Below are 23,392 nucleotides of genomic sequence, written 5' to 3'. Positions count from 1 at the left end.
AAATGTATGTTAGCTTTCCTACGAATGGCGTTAAGCTTAACAAGCCGGGCAAGCCACCGCAGCCAACCTGTTCTCGCCCCGCGTGCTGGCGTGCACGACTCGGACAGCATCTGTCTCTCTGCCCCCCAAAGCCCAGACCAGGACTCGCAGCACCGAGGGCCTTACTTCTGTCCATAGTAGTCTTCAAAGAACTTTTCTTTCCACTGTTCCACCTTCTTTTCCTTCTCCATTTCCTGTCGGATCCTGACTTGCATCTCATGAGTGAATTCACCTAAAGAGAAATAAAGCTTTTGGAGTGTGTGCATTCAGGATACTAAGGTCTGTCTTATGGAAAGCCAAATCGTGCAATTCCACCACATCAAGACTTCTCAAAATACACATGACTTTGGTGGATGTGGAGCTCTTTTTTCTTTTAACCCTATCTCATACTTCACACTCATTCCTGTCTCCTCCAGAGCCACATCATGCTCATGGTCATGACAGAACACGTCCATGATGAGGGAAATTTACTTTTCCCTCAGATAATCAGTCTTCAATAACAAGCAACACACTGATCAATCAAAAGAGCAAAACAGAAACAAATAAACAAGAGAACCATTCTTACTCCCTGGGCAGAAAAAGGTTAACAGACCAGGCCTGATGGCTTATTCTTGGAAAGGCCTGCTTACAAGGCTGGCCTTTGGCTGACATCTGGGAGCTTGGATTTCAGGAGGGTTCCCACCCCCGTAAATGACATGAATGGCTCACTGTGCCTAAACTGTTTATGCAAACAAGATGGTTTATGGCGAGCACCTGCTTTCCTTCGGGGAATCTGGAATCTGGTTATGTGCCAGGCAGAGGCTTCCCACACGATCAGTTCTGAGTAAAAAAAAAAACCTGGGTACCGAGTCTCTAACAAGCTTCCCCAGCAGATTACATTTCACACGTGCTGTCACAACTCACTGCTGGGAGAACTGTGCACATCCTGTGTGACTCCTCTGGGAGAGGACACTGGAAGCTTGCGCCTGGTTTCCCTGGACCTCACCCCAAGCGTCTTTTCCCTTTGCTGATTTTGCTCTGTATTCCTTCACTGTGATCAATCATAGCCATGTGTACAACTGCAGGAGGAGTCCTGTGAGGCCTCCTAGTGAATCATCAAACCTAGAGGGAATCTTAGGGACCTCCCAGCACACTCCCCACGTTGCTTCCCCATAAAGTTACATTAAGAGAAGCTGACAATCACTCCACCCCAAGTGGCAACGTCTAAAAAGAGCACCCAGTAGAACTCAACGTGTAAGTCAATGCCACGGCACACTCTCCTCCACCCATCTAGACAACACCAGCATTCCTGGAAAGACCAGGAGTTTAGAGCTCGAATGATGATGAGGTGATGCAGCTGGAGACATACACTCAAACAGCAAAAGCCCAAACACTCTGTACCTTCTTTAAAGCTACAGAGCACATTAACACCCACCACATTAATCGGTATTGTGAGGAAAGCCTGCCTTATACTAATACCCCTTGGGGGGAGGGGGGAAGGAAAGAGGAAAGAGGCGCAAAATGAATGTCTGGATTTTAAATACCAAGGACAAGTGACACCACACATGGCAGGTACCTCTCAAGCCGTCTGAGAACATCCACTCACCATCAGCCAGGCGTTCCCGCCAGCTCTGGGCCGCGTGAGTGAAAAACTCGTTATTCAGTGCACTGCTGCTGAGACGCAAGAGGCCATCTGTCCCCACCTAGAAGGATCAGGGTGAAAAGCACAATAAAGAAACTCAGAAAGAGAACCGAAGCCCACCCAGAGAGAGGCAAAGAGGTGGCTACCCATCTGCACCTGTCTGTCCACTTCAGGCAGGAGGAAGAGGAGCTGCTGCTGGAAGTGGGCTGGCAGGGCATGGAAGGTCCGAGAGTTTATCAGGGCCCGGAGGTTGGTGTTGACAAGAATGGACCCAGGCGTCTCAAAATCTATCTCTTCCCCTCTGTTGCGCTTCATCTGACCTGTGATTTTGAAGCAGCAAGAAGCAAGGTATAGATTTTCAGCTTTTCAAAGAAAAAGAGCAAATGCCAACTGAGGGAAAAATTTTAGTGGCAGCACCCGAACTACCCAGAACTTATCTGCACACACATCCAGTTCACCCTAACCTACACATCACAATTATTCTGTCCAGGTTACTGTTGTTGCCATCAAACCCAAGAGAACACTTGGGCCTACAGCCTCTCAGAGAAGACTCTGTACCATGCTGTGACACAGGCTGAAGAGGACACTCTTCCCAAAGAAAAGCAGGGAGGGGGGCAGGTTGTGAGCTTCCCTCCAAAGCAGGAGAACAAGCTCCACAAAGCCAGCTGGAGAAACGATGGAAGCTGTCTAAAAGCGAATCTAGTTAGTATACGACAGAAAACTCTGCAGAAGTCTTCCCTGAACGGGATGGAGAGCTATGATCTCCATGCAGAAAGGTACTAGGCTGTTTAAAGCCACTGAGATGTCAATCTCTCTCTCTCACAGAAACCTCCGCAAAAGTTACTTTTATTTGAAAAAATCACTAAGAATAGAGACCTATGAGACCTTAAGGTTAAGCACTGCTGATGAGCTGGAAAAGCAGCAAGACAGCAAACCCAATTCCCATTTGGGCAATGGTTTATTCTAATTTTCAGAAGCCAAGGCTAGTCTTCTTAGTGGTTTCATGTGGCCTAGCTGCAAATAACCAGCATGTGGGCTTTGAGAAATAAACCCTGAACTAGCAAACAGCATACTGGCCTTGCAAATAGCCCTACTGACGGGTGGGAGGAACATGCTACTGAATTTGCTTGCAACCTCAAATTCAACACAGGCTTCCTTCCACTCAACGTTATGACTAGGCTAGAAAAAAGGGTGCCTGACCGAAACTTTGGATGTTAAGAACAAACGTGACAGGATGCTACTGAAGAAAGAAAATGGATGCTGGAATTCTTCACTGAGAATCTCAGAAGCAATTTTCACTCACCCAAACACTAAGCAGTACCAAGGCAGGCACGGGCCATGCCCTTACAGGGACATACAAGGAACAATGTGGCACCATCTCTGCCCACAAGTTCCCTCACAGTCTAGCAGAGAAGATCTACATGTGAAATAACCAAAATACAAGGTAAGAAACAAACAAACAAAAAAAAAGAGGGCCACCCAAGAAGTCAAAATAAACTGGTAAAGGAGGTGGGACAGAAGATTGTCCTCTTCTAAGGCCTGCAGGGGCCCCCCTTACAGGCAGAGAAATGAGTGCCGAGCCACTCACCTGTGGCCGGCTTCCGGAAGCCTCTCAGGAGCGGGGCAGGGTCCCGGGCGACCTCGGCCTGGCCACGAGTAGCAGCGCTGCCCAGGGCCAGAGAGCCGCTGCTGCTGCTGGACGGGCTGCCGCTCTCGCCATCGGCGTGGCGGCCCGAGAACCCTGAAGGCACAGCATTCCACTGGTCAAAAGCATCACCCGCCGCGCCCAGGGCTCTCAGACAAGCTCACTTCTCCCAGCTCTCCCTGAGACACTGCCCGCAACAGCGGGTGCTTCCGTGGCCCAACCCTGGGCTGTCAGAGATCACCACCTCACGGTCTGGCTTGACATTACCCCGTAGGAACGCCAAACCGCCATCTTAGTTTGCACAGCACTGCACCTTTACTGAGCACCTGCACACTCCTTCATCGAACCCTCACGCTGCCCTGCGAGGCCAAGGGCGGGGTGCACGGCAGAGCCCAGCACCGGAACCTAGCTCAGGCCTCACCACCACGGTGTGCTGCCCACCAGGAGGCCCTCCTGGCTCCACGGGCACGGCGCCACCTAGGTCAGACACTGCTGCCAGAGCAGGGCAGGCCCCAAGACCTGAGGAAGGAGCCTCACATCACAAGTTTGCACGTACCTGACGCCGATTCCACGTGGGCCCCGTTTACCTTCAGAGGAGTCAGGACAACTCGCGGCAGCATCACCCCAGTCTTTTTCTTTTGCTTGTTTGCCTAGATGCCCAAGGGATTACAAAAGGAACCTCAATCACCTGCAAGGCCACAAGAGTGGTCCCTCTCCACCATGTCTCCACCCACTGTTTGCTACAACGGAGTTCACATTCAACCAGCTCAGGTGGGTAATGGTGAGCGCAGCACGGACTCATGTTACTAAGCCAGGTGCTGGCCCCGGTGCCAAACACCACTCCAAGCAGAATGGAATGTACTGTCACCCTGTTTTACAGATAAGGAATTTGCCCAAGTTCCCAAAGCTAGTGAGCAGCAGGGCCATCGTTCCAAGTGCTGACTCCCAAGCTCGCGTGCCCCCCACTCTGCACTGTGCTATCCGAGTTCCGTGTTTGTCGGAAGTAGGAGTGAAACTATCCATCTGTGGTAATGAAGAAAACCAACCACTCTGCTCTCAGATCCACTGCCCACTTGTAACTGTACTAACAGGTGGAGACCACACTGATTTGCTCCACTCTCCCGACATGCTCATAGCTAGCTGCAGAGGCAGAGTCCTGTCTCGTACGTGGGCTTACCTACCCCCAAGCCTAGCCACCAACTCTCCTCCCTACCTGTGAGGAAGCCCTGTAGCTGTCCCGGGGATTGGAAAGAGGCCGACTTTGAGATTCTGCAGAACAGGATGCATTCGAAGACGTTTCATCAAGAGAAACTGGCAGAGAGGGAAATAAAGGTTAGTCTCCAGCAGCTGCCTGTGGCTCTCGGCCCATCCTGTGACGGGTACTTACCGTCGTTTTCACCGCTCACAGTGCTGGCTTCGTTTGACCCACAGCTCTCCACGTCGGCTGTGTCCTCCGGCTCTTCTCCCTCCACTGCAACCGGACTGCGGGACCACTGCAGGGCGTCCTTCTGTGACAGCAAGGCACAACTCAGGTGAGCAAAACCCGACAGACCCTACAGGCACAGCAGTCACTCCTAAACGCACACTGCTTTAGGAGGAGAGATCTAGAATACTGGTAAGTTCCTATCCCTTTCTAACTAACCTCTTTCTCCGCAAGTTCTTTTCATACGTACGTCACAAAAATTAGATATAATTTCGCATTCAGTCCACTCAGTAAATGTTTATGGGGCACCTCCTATAAGCTACACCATGCTAGTTCCGGGGGGGGGGGGGCAGAGGGGGGGCAGAAGAAGGGGGAATCGGGGCCCTACCCTCAAGAAGCTCAACTGAGTAAGAAAGAAAATCAAATTTATTACAATACAAAGCACAGCAACAGAGGTAGAGAGAGAGCCGTGGCAGTCCGGAAGAGGGGGCAGCTGACTCAGTGAGCTGGAGGAACGAGGGCATGGAGCTAAGGCCTGCAAGGAGATGTGTTGCTTAAGCTGAGTTTTAAAAGAAGTTAGCTAGCAGGTGGATGGCTTGGCAGTAGCAGACAGGAGAGAGTTTTAGATAATGGGATGAGCAAATGTGAAAGAACATTCCAAATGCAAGGCAACTGCAGATTTCAGCAGGGGGACTAGGTGCATGAGGGTCAAGAGTGAACAGCTGGGCAGATGGTGAGACACTGTGCTGAGGGACTAAGATTCTGTCTGTGAGGCCCGGGAAAGTGCCGGCGACCTAAACTGGAAGATGGAGGAAAGCAGGCAAGAGCGCAGGAGAGCAGAGGAGAGCGCCACTCCAGATTTCATCTCCTAATGGAGGCTCCTTTCGATGGGCTCTGTGGCAGTCTGAGTTCAACTCCACTCATTCCCAGGCAAAACCAAGGGGCCACCTCCCACCTCGCAATCAGAAAGGACTCTGAATGAATATTGGGGGGCGGGGAGAGGAGAAGCAGAGATAAGTCAGGGTAAGGATGTCTTCTTTAATAAAGTGTGTAAAGAAGAGTTGTTAAAGTCATGATTCTACCTCTTACAAACACACCAGGAATTTATAAAGGAAATCTACAAAATTCTAATTCATCAATTTCATGGGTCCCATGATCCACTATATTAAGTCTTCATCAATTTACTGTCATTAAGCCCAAATCATGCTGATTTAAATTAATAAAAAGAAAATGGCCTTTTAAATCTTTATCTCTTTTCCTACCACTGTAAATGTTCCTCAGAATCAAAAGCTAAAGAGTATTTTTAGTATTAACCTTGGAATTATGCTTAGTGGCTGCCGTGTGCACAGAATGATGCAACAAACTCGTTCTTCGAGTCTCAGAAGCAAACTAAAATACAATACTCATTAATGAATAGACAAAGAACTCCAGTTCTGGCGAGGGTGGGGGCATCACGCCCACACTGTTGGTGAGAGTGAAAATGGTCTCAAAAGGTTCATGCAGAGTGGCAGAGTACACTGTAAGTGAAAATCTAAAAACCTCTTAACCCAACACTTCCATTTCTAAGACTTACACAGGACATGAAAAGCATTAATCCCTAAAAGGAGAAAGTTAATCAATGGAACTACGTTAAAATTAAGATCCTCTGTTCTGCACGAGACACCATTAACAGAATAAAAAGGGCAAGCTACTGAAAGTTGGAGAAGGTATCTGCAACTCATATAACCAAGAAAGATCTTGTATCTAAATTACATAAATCAGTAAGAAAAAGGAAACCCAGGAAAAGAATAGGCAAAAGACTATGAATTAAGCACTGCACCAAACAGGATATCAAAATGGCCGATATTCACACATAAACCTGTTTAACTCCACTAACAATAAGGGAAACACATTATAATGCAAATTAAGCCACAAGGAGAGATCACCACATCCGTAAGAATGGCTAAAATTAAAGTTTAACAATACCAAGTACTGCTGAGGATGAGAAACAGGTACACTGAAAATGGATCCAACCAACTGAGAATAGTCTGGCATTATCTGGCACATTATCCTACAACCCAGCAATGTCAGTCCTACGTTTGGATTCCCTAGAGGAATATATGCACACGTGCACACACACCATGAAGTACATCCAGTGTTCACGGCAGCGACATCTGTTAAAACCTGCGCTATACACAACCGAAGTGCCCACGATCAGCAGAATCAAAATATGGTAGCATACAATAAAGAATGAACTACACAACATAGGTGAATCTGAAAAACAAAATGGTGAATGAAAGAAGCCAGACACAAAAGAATGCGTACTATAATGACTCCATTTGTAAGAAGTTCAAAAACAGGCAAAACTAAACTACACTGTTGGGGATGCAAACACAGCTGGGACACAATAAAGATATGCAAGAAAAGAACTTCGAAACAGAATAGTAGTTACTTTTAAGGGGAGGGGAGCTGTGAGTGGGAAAGTGTACTCGGGGCTGCTGGCTGCCAGCCACGCTCCAAGACTTGATCTGAGTGGCAGGTACGAGGGTGTTTACTTTATGACATTTATCAAGCTGAACATTTATGTTGCATGTCTTTACATTTTTACAATAAAAAAGTTTTAAAACAAAAAATAATTCCAGAATTTCCAGCAAGGAACACTACTGTGGACAGTTATTTGAAGTAAAACTGTAGAATATTTAATGAGAAATGATGACGCAACAAGTGAATTAAGCAGTTAAATTTACACGTTATGATTACATCATCTATTTAAAAAGAAAAATCGTGTGAGCATGTGTGCACAGACAAAAGACAAGAGCGACACGCCTCACGTGTATTAGCCATCGCACCTCTAGGTGGCAGAGTTCTGAGGACTTTCTTTTTGATTTGGGGTATTTTCTACAATTAACGTGTATTGTTTTTTGTGATAAAAAAATGACACTTAAAAAATTATAATGCTAAATCCTTCTTTGACAGCTAAGTCACTAAAAGCGAATTTCCTTCCTCTAGGTCCCAGAGTCTAGGGGAACCTAGTGTTGATTACAAATCTCATTAAACAGAAATACTGCCCACTTGTTTGCAATTCAAACTACTACCCCAAATTTCCAAAGCCATGTATTTTCAGTAAAAAGCAAACAAAATGTTTAAGAAAATGAAAGCAAGATTTGCAATTCTAATTCTGCCTTTTTAAAGATCCTTAATCTCTCCATGTAAACTTCAGACATCTGGTATCATAAATTTCCAAACATTAACTGTAGACATCTGAAAAAACAATGAAATGGGCTACTGAGAATTATAGGCATCAGATAATATGCTCTCAGACTCAAGACTTTAATTTTTTTGCAAGGATATTTTCTATCAAGAAACGTTTTTTTAGCTCTCTTCCTCGGCGCTGCCTGCGGAGGTGGCAGCCATCTGTTACTGGGCATCATGGCTGCCCTCAGACCTCTGGTGAAGCCCAAGATCGTTAAAAAGAGGACCAAGAAGTTCATCCGGCACCAGTCAGACTGCTATGTCAAAATTAAGCACAACTGGCGGAAACCCAGAGGCACTGACAATAGGGTGCGCAGGAGATTCAAGGGCCAGATCTTGATGCCCAACATTGGTTACGGGAGCAACAAGGAAACAAAGCACATGTTGCCCAGTGGCTTCCGGAAGTTCCTAGTCCACTACGTCAAGGAGCTTGAAGTGCTGCTGATGTGCAACAAATCTTACTGTGCAGAGATTGCTCACAGTATCTCCTCCAAGAACCGCAAAGCTATTGTGGAAAGAGCACCCCAGCTGGCAATCAGAGTCACCAATCCCAACACCAGGCTGCGCAGTGAAGAAAATGAATAGACAGCTTGTTGTGCACGTCGTATTTGTGTTATAAAACCATAAAACAACAACAACAAAAAAGGAACTTAAAAAAAAAATTAACAGGTAATGAGTGATCCTTTGCTGAAACCTGATTTAAAATGTTATGAAAGACAATACTGGGGTATTTAAATGTGACTGCATAGTAGATATAGAAGGGTTGCAATAATGTTAAATTTCCTGAGTGTGATAATTACATTGCACTTATATATGGGAATGCCCTTGGATCAATGTATAACCCTTGTGTCCTTTTTCTTACTTTTTAAAATGAAGTATAACTTACATAGAATAATGTGCACAGTCTTAAGTATACTATCTGATGAGTTTGACAAATGCTTATCAAAATACAGAACATGTCCAACATCCCTAAAAGGTCCTCTGTGCCCCTTCCTAGTCAACCCCGACTCTACAATGCCCTCCCACCCCATTGAGACGATTGTTCTTATTTCTATCACGAAAAATCACTTTTGCCTATTCATGGCCTTTATGGAAATGGAATCATACAGTCTATACTCTTTTGTGTCTAATGTTGATGAAATTCATCCCTGTTGCTGCAGGCATCAGTAGTTCATTATCCATTATTACAGAGTAGTATTCATATAGACAACCATGTGTTTACCTATTCTCCTGTTGAAGGACATCTGTATTATTTCCAGATTTGGGCTATTATGAATACAAAGCTACTATGAACATCCTTGCAGACACCTTTTTCTGGTTTTCATCTCTCGTGTGTAAATATTTAGGAACAGAATTGCTGGGTTTGGGATGAATGAATGCTTAATTAAAACAAACAAGAAAACAACTTCCAGACATTTCCAAAGATTTCCACTCCCAGCAGCACTGTATGGAGTTCCAGATGCTTCAAATCCTCATCAGATGGTGTTGTCAATCTTACTGTAGCCATGCTAGCAGATGCAGTGGTACCTCACGGGGGTTTTATTTTTCATTTTTCTGATGACTAAAGATATTGAGCACTTTTTTATATGCTTACTGGCCATTCTCTTATCTTCCTTTTTGAAGTGTCTGTTCAAGTCTTTTACACATCTTTAAATTGAGTCATTTGTCTTTTTATTATAGTTGCAGGAGTTCTTTGTTCTGGATCCTTTTAAATACTGATCATGGGCATGTGTTACTTTTACAAACAGATACATTTTAAACACTTTCTTTGGAAATAGTTTTGTATTTACAGAAAAGCTGGAAGAGTAAAAGCAGCACAAAGAATACTTGCCTATACTTTTTACCCAAATTCACCTCCTAACACAAGTAAGTGTTCTTAAAATACATGAAGTATATTAGTTTGGCAAGGCAACTGTAGCTAATGATGAAAATACTACTACTAATAAATAAATAAACCTGAATATTTTCCCCTAAGTCAGATATTTTTTTAAAGATTTTATTTTTAAGTAATCTCTACACCCAACATGGGTCTCAAATTTACAATCCCGAGATCAAAAGTCGCATGCTCTACTGACTGAGCCAGCTAGGCATCCCAAGTCAGATTTATTCTTTTAAAAGAGCATTTTTTAAAAGATTTTATTTATTTATTTGACAGAGAGAGCACAAGCAGGGGAGGAGCAGGCAGAAGGAGAGGCATGGGGCTCTCGATACCAGGACCCCGGGATCATGACCTGAGCCTAAGGCAGACGCTTAACTGAGCCACCCAGGTGCCCCCCAAGTCAGATATGTAAAAATAAATAAATAAATAAAAGGCACTGTGAATATAACAAGCCCCAAACATGAATAAAATAGAACACTAAAATTTCAACTGATGAAATTTCACCTGCCCAAGATTAGGTTTTGAACTGGAAAAACAGATAAACAAATCCCAGGTATGCCTTTTCTTTCTTTGTACATCTGATAAACACTTCCTGAGCAAGAAATGGCTATGGCTCCTTAGGGAAGGCTGATCTAGGGGTGTTGAATATAAATTATTAAAAACTAACAGCATGCTGACCACTCACCAGTATACTAGAATTCCTAACAATACTTATTCTTAAAAAAGAGATTAAAAGAGAGTGTTCTAATTTCCAGACAGTATAATTATCTACACTGAAGAGCCAAGAGATTCAGACCTAGTTAAGAAATTCAGCAAGGTTGTGAGATTCAAGAGTACATTAAAAACTCAGCAATAACATCACCAATTAGAAAATGTAATTTATAAGAATATAAGATACTTAAGAACAAGTTTCACAAAAGAAATACAATCTTATGAAGAAAATAAAACTTTACAGAGAAAGGTTTAAAACAGAGAGCCACACCATCTTCTATATTAAGAAAAACTCAACATTGTAAAGATGCCAATTCTCCCCAAAATGATTTGTAAATTCAGTAAAATTTCAATGAAACATAATTTTTTTTTAATACAACTTGACTCTGCTAAGGGCCACAAGAGCCAAGACACTCTTGAAAACAGAGTAAGAAAAGGGAGGACCTGCTTTTTTAGAAAGCTCTAGTAATTGAGCAAATAGAGAACAGGACAAAAGAAGAACAGAAACCAATCACTACAGGATATGGGGTTTCTTTTGGGAGTGACAAAAACGTTCTGGGATCAGACAATGGTGATGCCTGCATGACTTTATGAATACACTAACAGCCACTGAACTGTACACTTTCTTTGAGTTCTATCCCAATAAAGCTGGGTTAAAAATGTCTTTCTGAATTTAACTTAACAGTTCTGGAAACATGAAGGAATTTAACCAGAATCTGTAAAAATCACATAAAAACTATTAATGTGCACAGAAAGTTTATAGCTTCAAAGGTAAACTTCAGCTTTGGACAATGGAAGCAAAATGGTCCGTTAGCGATGTTTTAATTTTGTTATATGAATCCTAGAGAGGAATTAAAACTAGCAAAGCAACCTCTGTGTATGCTTGAGAAAAGACTTCATCATTTTTAAAAATACTTAATGTAAAAAAAGGTTCTATTGAATTTGAACTCCACTTGCATTATCACAAGCAGTTTCAATATTATAGCTGTCAAAGAAAGAAAAGACCTGTTATTTTAAAAATGAACACACTCCTGGAATACAGTTTAAAGAGAAAAAAACTGAGTTCTTAAAGACAAAAAAGAAGCTTCCATCAATCAGAAATAAATTCTCATCTATGATTTGCCACCCATTGCTGCAAAGCTTCTAGTCGATGGTGACATGACCACAGGGGTCTATGACCCCTCCCCTGAAACCCTTGGATCTAGATGTGCTTTAGAATTCAGGATTTCTTGGGGCGCCTGGGTGCTCAGTCAGTTAAGCGTCTGCCTTTGGCTCAGGTCATGATCCCGGAATCCCAGGATCGAGTCCCACATCGGGCTCCCTGCTCAGCGGGGAGTCTGCTTCTCCCTCTGACCCTCCCCCCTCTCATGCTCTCTCTCATTCTCTCTCAAATAAATAAATAAAAATCTTTAAAAAAAAAAACAGAATTCAGGATCTCTTGAATTTGGGGGTGGTAACAGTGCATATAGTTTTAATATATCATGTATTAAACACACATTAATATTTTTTGAAATAACATGTATGCATATACCAACTAAAATAAATAGCCTTGTCAATTTGGATCAGAGCGTTGCCACCAAATGAGTTTAGACAGGACAGGTTTTACTGCCAAATGAGTTAGGAAAAAAAATTTTCACTTCTCAAAATATTTTAGATTTTAGGGGTGCCTGGGTGGCTCAGTCTGGGCCTCTGACTCTTGGTTTCAGCTCAGGCCATGATCTCAGGGTTATGGGATGGAGCCCCAAGTTAGGCTCTGTGCTTAGAAGGGGGTCTGCTGCTTTCTCACTCCCTCTCCAGGTCCTCCCCCAGCACACGTGAGCCCTCTCTCAAATAAATAAATAAATCTTTAAAAAATATATTTTAGATTTCAGAATTGTTAATGAGATTATGGACTGTAGAGAAAGCATGTCTCTCAGTAAAATTTTTGAAAAGATCTGGAAGTTTTATAATTCTACTTTTCTCATCACAGGTATAAACTAAAATGTAAAAAAATATTAATGACCTAGGAAATGAACAGAGGGTTGCTGGGGGGGGCGGGTAACTGGGTGATGGACATTAAGGAGGGAATGTGATGTAATGAGCACTGGGTGTTCTATAAGACTGATGAATCATTGAACTATACCTCTGAAACTAACAATACACTATATGTTAATTACTTAAATTTAAATTTAAAAACCCCAAAAAATAACTTAAAAAAAAAAACAACAAAAATACATAAAGGATAAAAAACAATAAAAACCCACCTTAATAAATACATTACCAATCCCATCAATCCTCCTGGTTGCCCCTTTTGATTCTGTCCTCCTTTCTCCCCAGGTAACCAGTTTTCTGAGTTTTGTGTTTGAGTCTTATTTTTCATAATGGTTCAACTATATATGTATATATCCTTAGATAATATATTTTTAAATTTTTCATGCTTTTGAATTAGCTTTGTATCAACAGCATACTGTAGGTACTCTTCTAAGACTTGCTGTTCATACAATTCTATGTTCCTGGCCACCCAACATATTGATACACAGCACTTAGTCTTTTCATTGCTATTATTCATTCTATGGATATACCACAATTTATTTACCAATTCTTTTGTCTGATGGATATTATGTTGCTTACACTATGTTGCTTACTATGTCTTGCTCTTACAAACAATGGGATTATGAACTTCCTTGTACATGCAAGAATTTCTCTAGGACATATACCTACTGAATTACTGAATGTGAGGGGAGGCATACCTTCAACTGTATAGGATAAACCAAATTGTGGTCAAAAATGATGATTGCAGGGGCACCTGGGTGGCTCAGGGAGTTAAGCACCCGACTCTTGGTTTCGGCTCAGGTCATCATCTCAGGGTTATGGGATGGAGCCTCGCATTGGGCTCTGCGCTCAGCACGGAGTCTGCCTGTGATTCCTTCCCCCTCTCTCCCCACCCTCTCTGTTCTTCCCTCCGCCCCTGGCTCATGCTCTCTCTAATAAATAAATAAAACCTTTAAAAAAAAAATTAATGAAATGTTTTCTTCAAGCCTCAAAGAAAGCCTCCAAATCACCTCCATTTACCCATTAAAACGTTAAGGAAGTAGTCCACTGGAAAAACTCTCACGCATTTGCACATGGAGACTACAAAAGTAAAAGGAGATAACTGCAGTGGTATTTGTAATAGTAAAAAAACTAAATATCCATAATAGGGGACTGGATAAATAACATCAGGTATATTGGTATGATACACTATTAAATGGTAGCTGAAAGAAATAAAAATACACCTATATAAAACAAACAGACCACTCGTTTTTAATGGATCCACATGAATAGGAAGGATACACATTAATGAGTGTTTGCTACTGGGAAAGAACAAGGGCCATAGGCCTGGGTGGCAGGTGAAGGGATAGGGGTAGGGTAGGGTCTGGTGTGGAGGTGTGGAAGTCAAAGTCATTTCCCACTTTCTTTGCACAAAGGCCTGAGCTTCCATTTAAACATGGCGAAAGGGACACAATTCTTTGCATCCTCCTGAAGCCTCTTTAGAATGACTCTAAGAGAATAATAAAGATATAAATGGACAAAGGGAAAGGGGGAGGAAAAGGCAGATGAGAGATGTCAACAGATGGAAGATGGATAGCAGGAAGACAGGCAGTAACTGACTCAGCAGGGAAAAGAAAGCTGAAGTCTGAGGCTACAGAGGGAAAAGCCAAAAAGCTGGCCAGTTAGTACTGTAAAACCCCCAAGAGGCCAGTGATTAAAGGTCCAGGAACCACTGCACACAGAGGCGAGGCATGGGAATGAAAACAGGAGAACTTGTTGGAAGTCCGAGCCAAAGTAGGACCCCTCAGGTCTCCTCTCTGTCCCCCAACAATCAGGCAATATCCATCTCTAGCCTCAGAAGAAAATAGGAGATTTAATTCTGGCTGGACTGAACCAGAGAGGGTCCAGAATAGAAGACACCAGCTCAAGGAATGGGGGAGGAAGTGAGATGCTTCACTCTAAGCAGGAGCAGTAAGTCAAAGATGACATATAAAACAGTGACGCCATCAGCTCCCTTCTCCAATTCGGCTCCCAAAGCTCTCCTCATGGTGGTAGCCCTGCAACCCCAGCCCTAGACTGCTCTCAGCTAGCTGGCAAGAAAGGAAAGGATTTATCTTCCCAGAAAAAGTGACCAGCCTAAGAGAAAACACCTTCTGGTGGAGAACTGGGGATTTAAAAAAAACAAAACAAAAAAAGCATCTGGGTCCCCACTATCACATCCAACAATAGTGCCCACAAGCACAGAATCTGCCAGTTCTCTCACCGTGAATGACTATCAAGGGCCACCAGATATTTGAGCACAACTGTCAGATCAAACAGCAACCAAAAACAAAAGGACGTGAAAGGAAACAAAGATAATGAAGATTTCACAGTAAATGTTCTCAAAGAGATAGTCCCAAAACAAAAAGTACAGAAGGCTATTTAAAAAAAAAATAAAGGAACATCAGTGAATGTGAGCAATCCTGCTAGAAACACAAAATGATACAAAACTCCCAGAAACAACAACAAATAGGTTATATCCCAAAGAACCGACTCAGAAGAAAAAGAAAATAGGTTTGCATCAAGAAAGTCTCACAACAAACGTAAATTCTAAGAAGAGAAAACAGAAAAGACAGAAATACAAGATGTTTTCCCAAAACGAAAAGACCCGAGTTTCCAGATTTAATAAGGCAAAATGCCCTGCAAAATGAAAAAAGATGCATTCCACAGCACTGCACCATGAAATTTCAGAAAGAGAACTGAAAAAGAGATCCTAAAATCTTCCATTCAGAAAGAACACATCACAAAGGAATGAGAATGGCATCATGCTTCTCAAGAACAGTTTTGGAGAAAGTAATGTTTTTTGTTTTTTAAGATTTATTTGTTTGACAGAGAGTACGTGCCAGTGGGGGTGGGGAGGGGCAGAGGGAGGGAGAGAGAGTCCCAAGCAGACTCCTCGCTGAGCACAGAGCCCGACGTGGGGCTTGATCTCATGACCCTCTGAGATCACGACCTGAGCCAAAACCAAGAGTTGGACGTTTAACTGACTACACCACCCTGGCACCCAGAACATAGTATTTTCTAAAATGCTTTTTTTTTTTAAGTTTTATTTAAGTAATCTCTACACCCAACATGGTGCTCAAGCCCATGTCCCCGAGATTGTATTGCATGCTCTTCTGATTGAGCCAGCCAGGTGCCCCTCTTCTAAAATTCTTAAGTCAAACCAATAATCCAGTATGGAACACAGGATAAAATATGTAAGGTTTCAAATAATTTACCTCCTACGCACTTGTTCTCAGGAAGTAACTGGAGAACCTGTTCCACAAATAACAACAATAAACAACAAGCCAAACTAAACTAAAACAAAAATTATATACACACAAGATCTAGGAGAGAAACTATATCACAGAAGACAGGTGAAAAGAATTCCCAAGGTGGTGATGAAGGGAAAGCCCAGGAAAACAGATGTATGTCAAACAGGGTAACCAACTCACCCTAATTTGCCTGGGACTTTCCCAGTTTTAGCACTAAAAGTTCTGTGTCCCAGGAAATTTCTCAGGACAGTTGGCCCCCCTACAAACATACCAGGAACAGGAGAAAGGACGGCTCCCAGACTGACCTTCAGAAGGAAGACTGAAACTGACGTGTCGGACCATATCAAGAATTTTATCACCATTAACAGCATTAGATTCATCTTTTCTGTTTGTAATCCATTTTGGTTTTTCCTCATCGTCTTTGTTATTTTACTTAATTTTTAAGTGTGTGAAACAAAGCATGGTTATAAAAGCCCAAACTATACAGAAGGTTATGCTCAAAGAACTGACACTGCCCTTATCCCTTTCCTTCCCACCTTACCCCCAACTGCACGCTCTGTTCCTACCCATCCCCTGTTGGGTGACCAATCTGATTAGTTTCTGGTTTCTTCTTGGGGTTCTTTCTGCATGAATGATTATATACACATCTATTTTATTTCCCTTTTATCCTCAGACAAACAAATTGCATGCCATACACAGTATTTTGCACTTGCTTTTTTCACTTAACCATATATCCTGCAAATTACTCAATCATTTCATAGACAGTCTTCATTCTCTTCTCAGCTGCATAAAATTCCATGATGCAGATGTACCAAAGTTTATTCACACACCCATTCCCCCATGTACTGGCATTTAGGTGGCTTTTAACATTTCACAAATAAAAATACTACTGTCTTGAATAACCTCATGAATCTGTACTTTTGTATTGTTAAAGGTGCATCTTCAGGGTAAATTCCTGAAGTAGAAATGCTGAGTCAAAGGTTAAATGCAAACGTAATTCTGTTAACAATGCCAAATCCCCCTCAAAAAAGGTTGCATGGATTTGTATTCCTAACAGCAATGTATGAGAGTGCCTATTTTCCCAGAGCCTTGAGAAGAGAAAGCACTGTGATATCAGCAGAAAATTTTAAAGTATTTCAAATGACTAACATAACCACACTGAAGGAGGGAAGGTGTGGAACTAGCCCGAAGTAACTTTTGAATCCGCTATTTTAACTATGTAAACTTGCGCTCAAGAACTAAATAAACTATAAACAGTGAGCTCTCCTTTTAATAGATTTGTTTTCCACAGTGGAAGGGGGCTGGCAATTCTGAAACCATTAAATGTTTATTCTGAATTGAGCAAATGATCAGATATAAAGTAGATAATGCAAGCAAGGATTTTCACTGTTGGAGCAGCAAGTTATAAATATGGGAAGGGGTAAAGCTAGAATGAACCCTACAGTAAGAGACTGGAATTGAAGGTATCACTATGAACCAACATATGTAAAGACAGACAAATACAGAAACAGACATAGATGTATACATGTACACTATTCTGAACTAAGAGTATCCTGAGTTCCCTGGAAAAATGGCTGATTCCAAAGCTGGGGCTGGAAAATGTAAGCTAAACCCAGACATCTTGCTGGACCAGAAAGCAAAAAAGTACAAAAATGTTCGGAATGAGGGGGACCTGTCAGGACACGAAAGCCACGGTGAAGGGAGTCCCGCTGGCCACATTTGCACAATTCGTGTGTTAAAGCTAATGACGGCAACAGATAAGTCAATAGTAAAATAAGAATCCAAAAATCCATAATGAATAAACAAATGAGAAAAGAAGGCTCTTCCTTACTGCAGAATGCCAATTAATAAATGTCAAATGAATTTTAAAAATCGCCACTTGACAAGCGTCAGAATAGAGATTGTTTCAGGCTGGACTCATTCATCAGGGGATGCTAAAACTAGTGGATGAAAGTCTGATGAGACTAATTATATAAACTCAAAGTATCTCCTCACAAGATACTTCTTATTTACAGTAGAGAAAATGGCAGACACCACCTCAACCAAGTGATTGAAGTTATTATGAGAAATCAGACAGGGGTGCCTGGGTGGCTCAGTCCTTAAGCATCTGCCTTCGGCTCAGGTCATGATCCCAGGGTCCTGGGATTGAGCCCCGCATTGGGCTCCCTGCTCAGTGGGAAGCCTGCTTCTCCCTCTCCCACTCCCCCTGCTTGTGTTCCCTCTCTCGCTGTGTCTCCCTCTGTCAAATAAATAAATAAAATCTTAAAAAAAAAAAAAAGGCATATACCACTTAGTAAACTCATGAAAGCCCACTGTCAACGACAGGGTTTGTCAATGAGGCAGCTCTGATTCTGAGTTGATGGGCAGCCACTCAATGAAATAGACACACCCGCACAGTTGGAAACAGAGGATGAAGATACAACTGATGTGTTCCAGCAGCAGACAGGTGTCTACTAAGAAGGGAACCTGTTACTTTACTCTAAAACTCTGTTCCTCCAGACCAAGACATTCTCAATGAGAAAACCGCAATTTTGTTCCACCACATCCTGACTACTATAGTATCGTTTTCTTGATTCTTTCATTTTCCCCTTCCCCATTCCTTATTGTACATAAAGTAACCATGTACATGCACAAGCATATTGTTTTTTTTTTTTTAAACTAAATGGCTAATGGTTTATTTTGATCAACATAAAGTACAGATGGGGTGGGGAACTGCTTCTGTGAGAATACCCCCTTCTCCATTAGTAGCATGCTCATTCGGCTCTTATCTTTGTATTCCAGTAAGTTATTTTGCTCTGTTAAAACAAATAAAAAAGAACATAAAAATCCTTGCACTCCTTGTTCGACTGTAGAATTTTAAATGTTTTTCATTTATCACTGTAAAACCAAGGACAATTTTATAACATTTTCGTACATAGCTGTTACATATACGTCAATCTGTCTTTAAGCAGGGATAAATTACTCTATAAGAAATGAATCTTAGATAGTTTTCCCTTCAAGTCAAGCATCTTGTTGTTTAAATAAACTTCTTGTTTAAAAAAAAGAAAGTAAATAGCCTGTACTCAAAAAATACTAATTTCACAAAAGACAAAATTTGTGGAAACTTTTCCAGATTAAAGGAAATGAAGAGACTTGACCAAAAAAATGCACTATGTGATCCAGGACTGAAGGTACCCTCAAAGAGAATTTTGTAATTAGCATTAGTAAAACAATAAGCAAAATTTGAATTAAGTATGCAGATTAGCCAGCAAGCAGTACTATATCAATGTTAATTCTCTCATTCTGATAATTGCAATGTGGTCATGAAAGAGAATTTCCTTGTTTTTAGTAAGTACTTAGAGAGAAAGGGACATTATGTCTGCAACTTACTCTGGTACAGGACAAAAACACGGGGCTCGATCCCAGGACCCTGAGATCATGACCTGAGCCAAAATCAAGAGCTGGACACTCAACCTGAGCCACCCAGGCACCCCTGATGATGAGTGATGAGTGATGTTAAGCATCTTTTCATATATCTGTGTGCCATCTGTATGTCTCCTTTGGAAAAGAAAATCTATTCAGGTTCTCTGCCCATTTTTTAATTGGATTTTTTTTTTTTTTTTTGGTGTTGAGTTGTATAAGTTCTTCATATATTTTGGATATTAACCCCTTATTGGCTATCATTTGCAAATATCTTCTCCCATTCAATGGGATGCCTTTTTATTTCCTTCACTGTGCAAAAGCTTTTTACTTTGATGTAATACCAATAGTTTACCTTTGCTTTTGTTTCCCTTGCCATAGACATTTTTAGGATGTTTATGGTTTCAGGTCTCATATTTAGATCTTTAAACTATTTTGAGTTTATTTTTATGTATGGTGTCAAAAAGTGCTCCAGTTTCACTCTTTTGCCTGTAGCTGTCCAGTTTTCCCACCACCATTTGTTGAAGAGACTGTCTTTCTCCCATTGTATATTCTTGCCTCCTTTCTTGTAGATTAATTGACCATATAACCGTGGGTTTATTTCTGGTCTCTCTATTCTGTTCCACTGATCTATGTATCTGTTTTTGTGCCAGGACCACAGTGATTTGATTACTACAGCTCTGTAATATAGATCTTGAAATCTGGAATTGTGATACCTCCAGTTTTGCTTTTCTTTCTCAAGACTGCTCTGGCTATTCGGGATCTTTTGTGTGGTTCCATACAAATTTTAGTATTATTTGTTCTAGTTTTATGAAAAATGCTATTGGTAGTTTGATAGGGATTGCACTGAATCTGTACACTGCTTTGAGGAACACGAACATTTTAACAATATTAATTCTTCCACTGTAGCAAATATCAAGTACACACTGAAGTATTAACACTCAGGAATAAAGGTATAATGGGGCTCCAAATGGGGATCTAAAGTATTAATACTCAGGAAGAAAGGTATATTTCTAAATACAGAAAAAAGAAGTTCTTTGTTCTGTACTTAAAAACTTTTCTGAAAGCTTATCAATGTTACAAAATAAAAAGAAATTCTTTTTTAAGTGGGCAAAACAATAAACATTCAAATAGGAAGAGGATAAAAATGGCCAATAAACATGCAAAAATGTATTCATCATTTATCATCAGAAAAAATGTAAACGAGACATGAAGAAAAACATATCATTTCTATTAACACAGAAAAATTATTGAGAAAATTTTGACACATTCATGATAAAAACTTTCAACAAACTAGGAACAGAAGGGAACTTGCTCAACTTGATAAACAGCAAAATATGTACAAAATATCCATAGCTAACATCATACTAATGGTGAAAAATGGAATGCCTTCCCTTGAAGACTGGGAAGAAGGCAAGGATATCCACTCTCACCACTCCTATTCAACATACTGCCTGAAATGTTAGCCAGTGAAATCAGTCAAGAGAACAAAAGAAAAGGTACACAGATCAGAAAGAATATATAAAACTGGCCCTTTTCACAGATGACATGATGGTCTATATAGAAAATCCCAAGGAATTTAGAAGAAAAACTCCTAGAATTAGTGATTAAGTTTATCAAATTCAAGAGGATATAGGTCAACACACAAAAATCAATACTGTCTATATGCAAGCAATCCACAATTAGAAACCAAAATTAAAAGCACAATACCATTTATAATAGCTTCCCAAAAAATTAAATACTGAGATATAGATCTAATAAGACATGCAAAATCTATACACTAAAACTACAAAATGCTCATGAAAATATCAAAGATGATCTAAATAAACAAAAAGACATACTAGATCCATAGACTGGAAGTCTCAACATAGTCAAGATGTCAACTCTCCCCAAACCGATCTGCTGGTTGAATGTATTTACTATGAAAATCTCAGCAGAAAACAAACTTGTAGATATAGTTAAGATGATTCTACATGGAAAGGCAAAATAATTAGAACTAAAACAATTCTGAAAAATAATAAAGTTGAAGGAATCACATCACCTGATTTTACATCCTATCATACAGCAATACAACACTGTAATCAAAATAGCATGGTAGTGACAGAGGAACAGACATATAGGTAAATGGAAGAGTCCAAAAGTAAAACCTTTTACAAAATATGGCCAACTGATTTTTGACAGAGCTTTAAAAGCAATTTAATAGAGAAAGCATAGTCTTCACAAATAAATGGTAATTTAACAAGTGGTCATCCAATAGGCAAAAAAATGAACCCTGATGTAACTCTACACCTAATTCAAAAATTAACTCAAAAGGAATAACAGACCTAAATGTAAAATATAAAACTTTCAGGGGCACCCGACTGGCTCAGTAAGTGGAGTGTGCAACTCTTGATTCCATTGGGGTTGTGAGTTCAAGCTCCATGCTGGATGTAACAATTACTTAAAAATTAAATCTTTAGAAAAATAAAACTTCTAGAATATAAGAGAAAATTTTTATCTAGAGTTAGAAAGAGTTCTTATACATGACAAACACAAACACAAAAAATCTATGAAATAAAAAAAATTTTTTTTAAGATTTTTTTTTTTTAAGATTTTACTTATTTGACAGAGAGAGACATAACGAGAAGAGGGAACACAGGCAGGCGGAGTCGGAGAGGGAGAAGCAGGCTTTCCGCCAAGCAGGGAGCCTGATGCGTGGCTCGATCCCAGGACCCTGGGATCATGACGTGAGCCGAAGGCAGATGCTTAACGACTGAGCCACCCAGGCACCTCCAAAAGATTTTAAGTAATCTCTACACCCAACATGAGGCTTGAACTCATGACCTAGAGATCAAGAGTCACACACTTCACCAACTGAGCCAGCCAGGCACCACTAAATTAAAAGTTTTAAATCAATAAATTAGACTTCACCAAGATTCAAAACTTTTACTCTGTAAAAGAGACTCTTAAGAAAATAAAAAGATAAGCCACAGGCTGGAAAAAATATCTGCAAATCACATATCTAACAATTTGTATCTCAACAACTCTATATATTCAATTATAACAAACCAATCCAATCAGAAAATGAACAAAAGACTTGAACATAGGGGTGCCCGAGTGGCTCTGTAGGTTAAGCATCTGCCTTCAGCTCAGGTCATGACCTCAGGGTCCTGGGATAGAGCCCTGTGCTCAGCTCCCTGATCAGTGGGGAGTCTGCTTCTCCCTCTCCCTCTGCTGCTCCCCCTGCTTGTGCTCTCTCTCTCTCTCTAAGTAAATAAAATCTTAAAAAACAGAAGATTTGAACATAAATTACACCAAAAGATATTGAAATAGAATGTAAGTACATGAAAAGATACTGAACACCATTACCCATTAGGAAAATGCAGATTAAGTCTTTTGAGATTACTGGGCATCTATTAGAACTGATAAAAGAAAAAATATTGATAATACCAAGTGCTGTTGAGAAAGCACAACAGCTCATAACATCACTAGTGGGAATTAAAAATGGTACTCCCACTTTGGAAAAAAAGTGTGGCAGTTTCTCACAGAGCTAAACATGGTATTAATACCAGCAATTCCACTCATAGGTATTTATCCTAGAGATAAAAACATTTTCACACTGAAACCTGTATACGAATTTTCACAGTGGCTTTATGTGTAATAGCCCCAAACTAGTAACAACTCAAATGTTCCTCAATGGAAGAATGGATATACAACTTGTGGTATATTCATAAAATGGAATACCAGTTCAACAATAAAAGAAATGGTATTTTCTTTTTAAAAGATTATTTATTATTTATTTATTTAATTAATTTGACAGAGAGAGGGAACACAAGCAGGGGGAGAGGGAGAAGCAGGTCTCCCGCCGAGCAGGGAGCCCAATGCGGGGCTCAATCCTGGGACCCTGGGATCATGACCTGAGCCAAAGGCAGATGCTTAACGACTGAGCCACCCAGGCGCCCCAAGGAATGGTATTGATAAACACAACAACTTGGATAGATCCCAAGTACTATGATGAGCGAAAAACACCAATCTCAAAAGGGAACATATTATATGATTCTATTCCATTCTGAAAAATATAAAATTATAATAAGGCTATCCTAGACTATCCAGAAGATTAATTTTATATTGTCATGTAACAAATTACCACAAAGTTAGTGGT

The 23,392-nt window shown here is 40.8% G+C and overlaps 2 protein-coding genes across 5 annotated transcripts in view; one reads left to right on the top strand and one right to left on the bottom strand.

Annotated features, from left to right (window-relative positions):
- Positions 1-23,392, bottom strand: part of ASXL1 (ASXL transcriptional regulator 1) — a 72,608-nt gene that overhangs the window by 6,086 nt on the left and 43,130 nt on the right. For 2 of the 4 annotated variants that reach the window (XM_032419294.1, XM_032419295.1), the window contains 7 exons: positions 4,693-4,813; positions 4,519-4,616; positions 3,862-3,955; positions 3,249-3,401; positions 1,817-1,980; positions 1,625-1,721; positions 166-271 (listed from right to left, as the gene is read on the bottom strand). In XM_032419294.1, the coding sequence (XP_032275185.1) occupies positions 166-271; positions 1,625-1,721; positions 1,817-1,980; positions 3,249-3,401; positions 3,862-3,955; positions 4,519-4,616; positions 4,693-4,813 (833 nt within the window). The remainder of the gene's footprint in view (positions 1-165; positions 272-1,624; positions 1,722-1,816; positions 1,981-3,248; positions 3,402-3,861; positions 3,956-4,518; positions 4,617-4,692; positions 4,814-23,392) is intronic. The other 2 variants (XM_032419296.1, XM_032419297.1) reach the window with 1 other exon arrangement.
- On the top strand, positions 5,037-9,571 carry LOC116641544 (60S ribosomal protein L32-like). Its single transcript, XM_032419298.1, has one exon. The coding sequence runs from the start codon at positions 8,137-8,139 to the stop codon at positions 8,542-8,544; it is 408 nt and encodes a 135-aa protein (XP_032275189.1). The 5' UTR covers positions 5,037-8,136; the 3' UTR covers positions 8,545-9,571.

This window comes from Phoca vitulina, unplaced genomic scaffold (assembly GCF_004348235.1).
Source record: "Phoca vitulina isolate PV1807 unplaced genomic scaffold, GSC_HSeal_1.0 scaffold22, whole genome shotgun sequence".
In the NCBI taxonomy this organism is placed as follows: Eukaryota; Metazoa; Chordata; class Mammalia; order Carnivora; family Phocidae; genus Phoca; species Phoca vitulina.
This window is presented reverse-complemented; position numbering and strand designations above follow the sequence as displayed.